At 40.8% G+C, this 11245-nt stretch overlaps 1 protein-coding gene and 1 long non-coding RNA gene across 4 annotated transcripts; one reads left to right on the forward strand and one right to left on the reverse strand.

Moving 5' to 3' along the window:
- Window positions 1-1162: 1162 nt before the first annotated feature.
- Window positions 1163-3050, reverse strand: LOC125373533. Of its 3 annotated transcripts, none has more exons than XR_007218384.1 (4): window positions 2788-3050; window positions 1870-2001; window positions 1667-1769; window positions 1163-1450 (listed from the first exon to the last, which is right to left on the reverse strand). It is a non-coding gene; the product is annotated as an uncharacterized LOC125373533 (long non-coding RNA). The 3 variants fall into 3 exon arrangements; XR_007218385.1 differs by lacking the exon at window positions 2788-3050 and adding an exon at window positions 2292-2367; XR_007218383.1 differs by lacking the exon at window positions 2788-3050 and having other exon boundaries at window positions 1870-2367.
- An 838-nt stretch (window positions 3051-3888) lies between these two features.
- Window positions 3889-8498, forward strand: LOC124127156. Its single transcript, XM_046490609.2, has 2 exons — window positions 3889-4019; window positions 7721-8498. Exon 2 carries the CDS (start codon window positions 7726-7728, stop codon window positions 8374-8376), a length of 651 nt encoding a protein of 216 aa, XP_046346565.1. The 5' UTR covers window positions 3889-4019; window positions 7721-7725; the 3' UTR covers window positions 8377-8498.
- The last annotated feature ends 2747 nt before the right edge of the window (window positions 8499-11245 follow it).

The following is an 11245-nucleotide window of genomic DNA, read 5'->3' on the forward strand; positions in this document are numbered from 1 at the left end:
GAAACTGTTTCTTTGATGTTAAACTCACTGAATGTGTTTCGTCATTTTAACATTTAAAATGTTTATTATTCAAAGTTATGTTTGGACTGGTAAATCTTGCATCCACATTAATACATTTCGAATTGTTTGGGCACGGTTCAAGTATAGTACACATCGTTTAAATATCGAAACTGTCAGTAGAATAATATGCAATGTGCTCCCATGAATATATTGAAGATGTGTGAGGTGAGGTGAGGTGGAATGGGGTTTAACGTCGCGTCCATGATTATTTCACTTATATAGCGACGTGCATGAACGTGTGTGTGTGTGTGTGTGTGTGTGTGTTTATGTGTGTGTGGCTGCTTGTGCTAGCTGATTTATAGTGCTAGCTCATTGAGATACCATGCCGCAGTTTAACATGAATACCCCACTCAGACACAGAACACTGAGTCCTTGTTTTAGCCCCTGAATGCTGAGCGCCAGACAGGGTAACAACAAGTACCATGTATGACGCGGCCGGGGATCGAGCCCCGGACCTTCCGCTCTTCGCTCCCCGGGCGGACACTCTGTGAAGCCCGTTCCTGGTGTCCCCCGACGTGATATTGCTGGAATATTGCTAAAAGTGGCGTAAAACCAAACTCACTCTCTCACTATCCCTTCAAAATTTTAATATGTTGATGTCTGCACACACAAAACTGCTGTCATAAAGTAATTAGGCACGGACATATTTCGTGCCTTTCATCACAGATCTAAAATGCTGTATTAAATGAATGATTGTAATGTCGATAATGCTATTGTCTATGGATACCCTACACTCTAAACCCAAGTGTTCTACTTCTGAACACTAGACAGAACACATGGATGTAACACTTTTAGAACGCGTCCAAGTGTTCTGAAAATATTCTGAACGTTGATGTTCTCGACCTAGAACAGGAGTGTTCTACAAACATATTTAGAACGCTTCAACGTGTTCTGACGATGTAACACTTTTAGAACGCCTGTAAAGTGTTCTGGACCGAGATTCAGAACACTACATGTTCTCGGACACGTACTTCCACAGTACTGAAATGACAACTCATCGTGTGTTGTCGAATACAATTTACCCGATGTTTTTTCAAGGCGTAGGAATATGAACCATACACCCATACATATTCTCTGGCATAAAATCACACGGACGAAATTCTGAACTGCAACCATGAATTCTTTATTACATTTATTTGTCATGATCATGGATATTCAAGTCACTTAAATATGTTAGTCAGAGTTCTTCATGAAACATTACAAACTGTCATGTAGCAAAGTGAAGCATACTTCCATACTTAAGATAACTTAAGTGTCAAGTCTTTCACGAAGCGCAAGTACTTCGCAGATGTTTCTTGTGGGTAAATATCCCCAAGGACGTTGTTCGTAACAGCGACATGACCATCGCATGCTTCAGGAAACTTCATGTCAAATACGACTCCGCAACATCCTACAACACCAAACATTTATTTGGTCATAGTCATATAGTTATCAAACTCGTACATATTACATAAGACATTATTCTAACAAATGTTCGTTAGTAAACGCAAGATTACCGTGACATTTGTTTCATTATTTATAGGTTGCAAAGTGTTTTGCCCAAAATGTTATTTGACAAAGTTATCACTTACTTGGATAAAGACTAGACCAAAATATACACAAGTACCTTCTTATTTGATCTGAAAAACCTTGTTTCTTTTCCTCCTTTGCGTAGACGTGTGCTGTGTGCAATAATTTCCAAGGATGGTACTGATTATCTGCAATGCAACCTGTAATAGAAACAACAAGACTCTTTTAAAATATTTCACATAAAATAGCCCAAAACATGTCCTGTGAAGGTTTAATTCTTTTTGTTCATTACATACTTACCCTACTCTCTGCTGATTCGATGCATTGTCGATGCATGCTGATCATGCCCTCGGATCCCAAATTTAGATCTTCAGAGATTTGTTGCATGAGATTTGTTGCCCGCTTCGTACTTTCAGGCGATTCATATAGAACCTGAAATATATATTCATTTTATTTGAACATCATTCAAATAAACGGAAACTTTCAAAATGTCACAAGTGCAGTTTGGATTGGGATTTCATCTCACAATTTGCAAATAATGCTTGTGGAACAATGGCAGAAATGACGGTCAAAATGGCGGGGAATATGTCGTCTGCTATAAGTTTCGTAAGGGGCCGGTTTTACTTCGCATGCAATCAGCATATGAATATATCGCCGAAATATTACACAATTTTAGGTAAGGATTAAATATGAAACAAAATTATTCCTAGATGGATACTTACCACAGATACCCCTCAGATGATAGGAAATTGTAGCACCAAATACATGCTACGTCACGTCAGTTTCTCACATAACGGATGTGGTTCAGAGGACATGGGCAGCTTCGAATGCTAGTTAGATAAATAGAACCCCTATGTTCTATTAATGGAACACGTGTTCTCCCCTGTAACATTAGTGTGCTGCTTATCACTATAGAACATAGCAGAACACATGCGTTCTAGGAGAGAACGCATGTGTTCAGCAAATAGACCGTATATGTTCCATAGCCCCCATAAAATATCCAGGTAAAATTAGCCATCAGAATGCCAGTGTTCTGATACACGTAAATGTCCCATAATGTTATTTCCATGTATTAGCAATGAGTTGTATTTCAGTAATGTTTCTTGTTGTATTTAGTCAGGCTACATATGAGTTATTATGAACACAAGGTATGCCATGTTTATAAACTATTTATCATTCATCAAACTCAAAATATGACACATTTTCTGTTTGACTTACCAATCTACCAGCCTCTCTTCTTCTCAAAAATAAATATTCCGAAAACACAAATATATGGTCGAATTTAAATTTGTCTAACAATAGTCAGTACATTATCTCTGCTAATGTGCATGGACTTCTCCCAGGAGAGAACACACGCGTTCTACAAAAGATCACAGGCGTTCAGCAATAGAACACTTGCTCCCCGAATAAGAACATTCGTATTCTGTGGCAGAACGTATGGACGCGTCCAGAGTTCTATATTAGAACACATAGATTTAGAGTGTATACGTTAATGATTTGACATCTTTTTTACAGCGTGTGTGTGTGGCTGCTTGTACACTGAGATACCATGCCGCAGTTTAACATGAATACCCCAATCAGACACAGTATACTGACTCCGAGCTGACCAGCCCTTGTTTTAGCCCCCTAATGCCGAGCGCCAGACAGGGTAACAACAAGTACCATCATTTAACGTCTTTTGGTATGACGCGGCCCGGGATCGAACCCCGGACCTTCCGCTCTCCAGGCGGACGGTCTACCACTAGACCACGGAGGCGGTCGCTTTTCCTCTGAACAATGGGGCGATGGCTTACACTCATGAATAAAGCACGAATGAAATACACATGGACTTAACAAAACTGCGGGGCAAAAGAAAGCATACACCCACGTGTGATGGTGGCATAAATAAAACAAACAAGTAATGGTTACTCAGTGTATTTGATACGGGTATCACAGTTGAGTTTCAAACATTAAGCTTGCAGTGTTTCTGTGACTGTTTTCAACCGTTTTGATAACGTTTGTAATGTGTTGGTCAAATCCAGTTTTCAAGGGTATACTTTCTATTGCCGGGCAGTTTCTTATTAGTATTTACAAATCGTCAGATCGGTTTAAATTTAAACAAGCTAAATATATCTCTGTCTAATGTTAATGAGGCATGTTCTTGAAATGTAGTTCCGCCAGCCAGTCCCAACATATGACAGTCATCTATATATAACTGTCTTAAGCTGAAAGACTAAAACTGGTCAACGTTATTTCTGGTTATGGTATATTCATTCATCGATTCTGTCATCGGGAAGGAAGTACATGCGATAGTCACTCTTAGGCTAAATACCACCGAAATGACTGAAATATTTCCTGGAAGACGCGCGTTACATTTGCATATAAAGAAGGGGTCAGTTTATCGTCCGTCAGTCTGTCATGAAGGTAACTTACAGATAACTCTCACACACGAAGCTGCGCCGATCACAAAGGTAGGAGACTTCTGCGTTCTTTATTGGAGTGCAGTTTCTATTATCCTGTCTCGGTGTGCTAAAACTTTCATTCATTCATTCATTCATTCATTCATTCATTCATTCACTCCGTTTTATATTTCCCCATAAGGACAGTATTATAGAGTATGTTAAAGTGTCCATGATACACATTGTGCCTACACCTACACCTTGTGGGTTACACACAACAAAATGTTTTCCCATAGACTTCTGTAGTAACGTTATATTTTTTTTTAAATAACTAAGCATTCAACAGCTATTACCTGTATGTGTGTGCACAGTTTGGCCTTAGAGCAGCAATAAAAAAATAAAAAATGACCAGCTTAGCCAGCTCCTTTTCCGAGTACAGGAAGCTAAATACACCATCCCCAGTTTCGCACCAAATGTCACCTACTTGAAAGTAGCTGTGGTCACATTCAGCATAAGTCATCATGTTGAAATAGACAGTACTAAATATAGAAAAACATGGTCACTTTTAATAACTGGATGGATGTACATTTGAAAGACATAAAAATCTTACAGAATATCCTCCAATCACAGCCTGCAGATATCTCTCGATCTGCACTGAAAACCGCACTGTCCAAACTAGTTCTGATTTGGTGTAGTAGCCGTCAGAATGCTTGTAAATATGAAATATTAACTGCCGAGAATAACCAGTCTCGATTATCCTCCCGAACAGATTCCATTGGGTGTAATATGCAAAATAGCGGTGAGAACAACATGAATGGGTCACTGAAAACCTTTCATCCGACCAATCAGACCGTCGCTTAGGAGATTGCGAAAATGAAAGTCCGAATGTAATCATACGTATACGACCTCGAAAATGTTAATGCGCAACATTCCGAACGACAGTTACCGGCTTTACGAGTTTTGGGTAATAATAATCCTGTATGTGGGTGCTAAAGGTCTCATTGCCGATATTTTCATATTTTTTTATATTATCCAATTTCTTTGAATAATTTATGTTCATCAATGTTTACTAGTTCTACATCCAAGTCTACCTCTGTGTAAGATCTGTGTGTTAAAGCATGATCTCAGTTTAGAGACTCACAAAAGCCAAATATGAAACCTTCCAGGAATTACTAACGACTTTATTTTATATCAATGTAATTCTGTGGTCCTTACACATCTGTCTCCAAAGGCGCTTAAACCATTCATTCACTCTCCAAAGGCCCCGGGATCATTCGTTCACGAGGGACAGATTATCCGTAATTAAGTGCTTCGGGCAGCGTACTCTCTATATATTACTTATTGTCATGTTAGGATAGAAAATGTAGAATTACGCCCGAAATATCAACACTACCACGTCAGTGAAGTTAACATATTGTTATGATGATGTAATGTTATCCATTTGTGCGGTCATGAACAATGACCCCATTTCGTACTATCCTCAATAACGACTGCAATGTGACGTCATATCGCTTCAACTGACCAATAAGCATTGAGAACAGCTAAAATGTGCATCTGCTAAAACTGGATATCTGTTCCCTACTCACACACATGAGTCCCAAAGAGGGGCATTGGTTTGGTTTGTTGGTAAGGCCGCACTCAGTTATATGACGGTGGTCTGTAAATAATCGAGTCTGAACCAGACAATCCAGTGATTAATATCATGAGCATCGATCTCCACCTCAAACCTCCGTGGGTTGCCTTTGAGCGGCACATCCTGCTCGCGCTTGTACGTTTGTTTGTTTGTTGTTTAACGCCGCACTCAGCAATATTCCACCTATATGACGGCGGTCTGTAAATAATCGAGTGTGGACCAAGACAATCCAGTGATTGACATCATGAGCATCTATACACGCAATTGGGATACGATGACATGCATCAACCAAGTCAGCGAGCCTGACCACCCGATCCCGTTAGTCGCCTTTTACGACAAGCATAGTCACCTTTTACGGCAAGCATGGGTTGCTGAAGACCTATTAGAACCCGGATCTTCACGGGTCAGCAAAGGGGCAGGTCAGCCGAAACTGCTGAAGCAGTAGGCGCCTCTTAAACACCTAAAGCAGCAGCAACAACACTCTTCTCATAGGGGTAATGTTATCCATTCTGGGTTGGTGGGTCCATTCGGTTCCATGTTATCTGGCGATACGTGGGTGAGTGAGTTTGGTTTTACGCCGTTTTTAGCAATATTCCAGCAATATCAGGAATGGGCCTCACACATTGTACCCATATTGGGAATCAAACCCGGGTCTTCGGCGTGACGAGCGAACGCTTTAACCACTAGGCTACCCGACCACCCCTCTAACGATACGAAAATGAATAGATCTATGGTTTGACGATAAGGAACCATTTTTATTTTCAGGGGGTTGGTTAGGCCTTAAAATGCAATGAGACTTCTTTGACACGAGGTTTCACTGTCCAGGGGATATTTCTACGTGAATTGTGTAATCATCACAGCTGGTATTAACATTTTTTAACAATATCTTTATATTGTATTTCATATTGTCGCCAAACGTTTATGTTGCATTGCTCTGTCATATGCGATGTTGTGATGTAAATACATGGGGAAACATAAGCAGCGCAATATTTAATCGTATCCTGTATTACTTTTCTGACGAAACGCTACTATTTTGGCCTAAAGAGTGACAAACTCATACTGTAATACAGACACCAAAATTTAGTATCTAATAAAATGTTTTTTACTCTTCTATGGCAATAATTATTGGATTATACTTTCAGTTGTTTTCTCTACTTCTTAGCAACGTTAGGGGCAGGAGATGCCCAGTCGTCTGAGGCACCGCAATTCGCTGTGCAGAGTTGCGTCCCCTGGGTATACCAGAAACCTATAATTGCAGGTGCGAATCCTGGTCAGCCCCGAATATGTTTTGAGAGCACCATACCCGTGCTCGTGGGTTTCCCCAAAGTTGTAGACTAACGAGACTCACCACTTCGGGTCTTCCTCCCACATTAAGCTGACACGCCGTGCTAAAACTGGAATACTTTGTTACAGCGGCGTTAAACCCAACTCACTCACTCACTCACTCACTCACTCACTCACTCTAAGCAACATAACTAGTGTAGGTCTCAGTACTGGACCGTCTGGAGACATGCACTGTTCTCATATCAACTTTTATCTCATTCTGTATTTTACTTTACAAATGATTACAAGAAACTTTGACGCGCTGACCATCGTGTCAACCCTGTGTCATCATTAACTCTTATTTTATTATTGTTGTTTCAATGCATTTGTTGCTTCAATTTCTATTTGGAATTATTACTTTTTCACATACGAGGACATTACATTATACATGCATATTATTATTATTATTATTATTATGTACAGATTAAAATAAAAAATGCAGCAAAGAAGGTTTGGGTGATCCTGGCACTGTCAGGCTGGTTAGGCTCATCATCAGCTCAGGGCCCTTGCCCCCTCTACACACAGCCCAGACAGCGAATGGGAGTTCTCTGCATTACCCAGATTGTCAGAAGGGCTGTATTCCTGGTAGCAACCCCGGGTACTCTCCCAATGTCAGTCAGCAGATTGGGAGGTACCAAACCTAAGGCACCGAGAACAAATGGAGAATGGAACAAATTGGTACTTGGGATGCAAGCGTGACATTTCGAAAGCGAAGTCTGCATATTTGCCATGTTTTTCAATCACATTTGCGTCAAAAGGGACAGAAAACTCAATAACATAAATGATTTCATTGGATTTATCATTATTATTATTCCAGCAACCATGGTGACCCTTTACTGCACATTGCTCCTCCTGACTCTGACGTCAACACAGGCCACAGGGACATATATGACGTCAAAGTCTGATGATGTCATCATCCCATCCACCAATGACGTCACAGAAACACAAACCGGCCCTGATGAGGACAGCAGAATACCCTTCCACCGAGACATCCGATCTCCTAAAAGATTTCTACCCAGCGCAAGAAAAGTAATTAAAACACTTAAAGTTCCTTTGGTGAAAAACACTTCCATATACAAGAAAGCAACATCCCAAAGTAATTTCTTTCTGACAAGATTTCGAAATAGCGCCAAGAAAGTAAAATTTCAAAACAGATTGTCACACCTCTTCAGGGCCGCTAAAGCTGGGTCGAACACAGCACGACTGTCTCTGAGATCCTTGGTGCCAACCCTTCTGGGTTTCGGCACAGCAGGCGCTGGCCTTGCGACGGCCATTTCCCAGTTACTGACAGTTACGAGAGACCAACCCGCCCAGAAACTCCCCAGCGTGTCTCCTCTTCAGCCTCATGAGATAGAGTCCTTGTTGCAAGGACTCGGGGCACCTACTTCCGGCTCTGGCGCAACTGTCAGAAAGAATGCTGTATTCGTGACTATTCTGAGTGCATTCCTGTGCACAGTTGTTTATCATGACTGAAATGGATTACAAATACCGTATCCGACGTAATAAGCGCCCACGGCGATATTTGCTAATATATTGGCTAGTGAACAATCCCAATTAGCACCCCTTCCGATTGATTAATGTACACAACACTTATTTATTCGCGTATAATATGCACTCGCGCATTAAATTCTGGAAAAATATATCTGTCGTACATAAACATTTCAGGCTGTCAGCATAAACCACGAAATTTATCTTTCAACTCAACTTTTTTATCACCAAAATAATATTCTAATTTTGAGAGCGTATTGGGCGCTTATTACGTCGAATACGGTATGCTTTTGGATCCCTGTACTTTTGTGTATATATGTCTTTGCGGCGTCAGCGCGAGTGCTGGAATTGTAAGATCCTAGTTGTTACGGCGACTGTTTCGGCCTACTAATGTTTTGATAACGTTTGTAATATTTTGGTCAAATACAATTTTGAAGCGTATATTTTCTTAGGCCCGACAGTTTATAGCAGTGAAAATAGAGTGAGTGAGTGAGTATTGTTTTACGCCGCTTTAAGCACTATACCAGCAATATCACAGCGGGGGCGCTAGAAATGGCCTTCACATATTGTAACCAGTGACAACAGAGACGTACTGAACACAGGTGGGGAATCAGGGTCAGAATACGTCTCCAATACCTCAGGCGAGTCGTCAATGGGATCAGGGGCCCACTTGAACAAAGCGATCTTAGCGCTAAGATGATCATAACTCCAATACTTTAACATAGGCTTACAATAGCGCTAAGACCGCTTTGTGCAAGTGGGCCCTGGTGATAGGATCGGGCATGGCGTGCCTGAAACATCTGATCACGTGTACACCCCGATTGCGATTCATGGTGTCAGCACGATGTCCATGTTCCTGGGTTTATTTAGAGTGGTAAACATCTAAGACTTTCATCATTTTGGGGGTTTCTTCCAACACCCCGTGAAACAACTGGAACACTGATATTATTGACGTTAACTGATTCACTCATTCTTACGAGCGCATATCTTGTTCATGATTTATGTTAATAATTTTGTTTTATTTGCTTCTGTTTAGTACGGGGGCACGGGTGGCCCAGCCGTCTAAGGCGCCGCGATTCGCTGTGCAGAGTTGCGTCCCTTGGGCACGCCAGAAACCTATGATTGTGGGTTCGAATTCCGGTTCGCCCCGATTATGTTTCTAGGTTTGTCAGCACCATACCCTTGATCGTTGGTTTCACCGAAGTGGTAAACGTGTGAGACCTGCATCACTTCGGGCTTTCCTCCCACATTAAGCTGACACGCCGCGATATAACTGGAATACTTTTAGAAGCGGCGTTAAACCCAACTCACTCACACTCTGTTTAGTACCTTTTAATCTTTAGCATTTTTAGTCGTATATCAGAAATATCTGAAACGAGAGTAGATCATACATATTTTATTATACATATTTACTTTAGTTAAAAGCAGTTTTTGATAATATACTAGTATTGTCAACGACGTATGGCATTGTGTACAATATATTTTTGTAACTTTATAGCTTGCCAAGTAGTGTGTTGCGCCTGTAAACCATGTATCACAGTGTGACAATATTACTATTTTGTTTCAAAAGTTTATGTTCAATTGTATGGTATTCTGTTATTTGAATTCTTTTCAATTTTGTTTCTATCATATGGTTGTGCGTCCTTGTCAATCAGCCCTCTGTTACGCATCCTTAGAATACAACAGCTGAAGTCAATAGAGACCCTTCTTTTTGTCATGTGCTTTCACCTCATCCAATACCTTCTTAATACGCACTTAATGCCGACTTTGTCCCTCAAACCATTATTCTTGACAGGAGATCACCTGTCTTGAACAGTGTCCCAGGTCACCGCGCAGATCCAATCAAAATCAACACTCCACGTCTGAGCATGCAGTAAGGATCCCCGACTGAGTGCATCTTCGCGAAACAAGGGAGTTAACTGAGCAGTTAACTCCCTTGCCTCGGTGGAAACTAGACTTTTATAGCCAGTTAACTCCCTTGCCTGGAGAAGATGGTCTGTATGTCACTTGTCCCCAGGAGGAGAATCCGATATCTGTTAATTTATGTGTCCAAAGCCCTACACTTATGTTTTCAGCGTATGATACAAATCATTTTGTGTATAATGTATTTATATGATTTATTTTATGTGATTCGTTTATTAGTTACTCTGTTATTTTTCTCTAATTTAATTTATATATTTATACCATATATGCTATTTGATATACTTGAATAAACAAAATCTATCGTATGTGTATTGTAATATTTTGTTTTCTGAAGGCGTGTACTGTCTCTCGGCCAATGTAGATGGTGGGGTCGGGTGAAATGGGCTATAATGGGTTAAACGTCGCGTTCAAGGTTGTGAGATTTCATAGTGCTAGCCCATTGAGATACCATGAGTTTAACATGAATACTCCACTCAGACACCGTATACTGACTCCGAACCGACCAGTCCTTGATTTATCCCATTAATGCCGATCGCCAGGCAGGGTAACAGCAAGTACCATCTTAAAAAACTTTAGCGTCTTTTGGTATAATACCCAGGGGGATCGAACCACCGACCAGGCGCTCTGTCCACTGGACCACGGAGGCAGTATTGTGTAAATGCGATATAAAGTATCCAGGGTCACATTGTCAGTGTACATAAAGGATCGAGGGTAACTTTGTCAGTGTACATAAAGGATCGAGGGTCACTTTGTCAGTGTACATAAAGGATATAGCGGCACATTAACAGTGTGTGTAGATGATGGCGTGTCGCTTTGTAAGTGTATGACGAATCGAGGGTCACTTTGCTGAAATTACCTCTCTTGAAAACATCTTGGTTGAAATCACCTCTGTTGAAATCATCTCGGTTGAAATCTCTCCTGAGGAAATATT

Source organism: Haliotis rufescens, unplaced genomic scaffold, assembly GCF_023055435.1.
Source record: "Haliotis rufescens isolate VD_foot unplaced genomic scaffold, xgHalRufe1.0.p SCAF_5, whole genome shotgun sequence".
Lineage (NCBI taxonomy): Eukaryota > Metazoa > Mollusca > Gastropoda > Lepetellida > Haliotidae > Haliotis > Haliotis rufescens.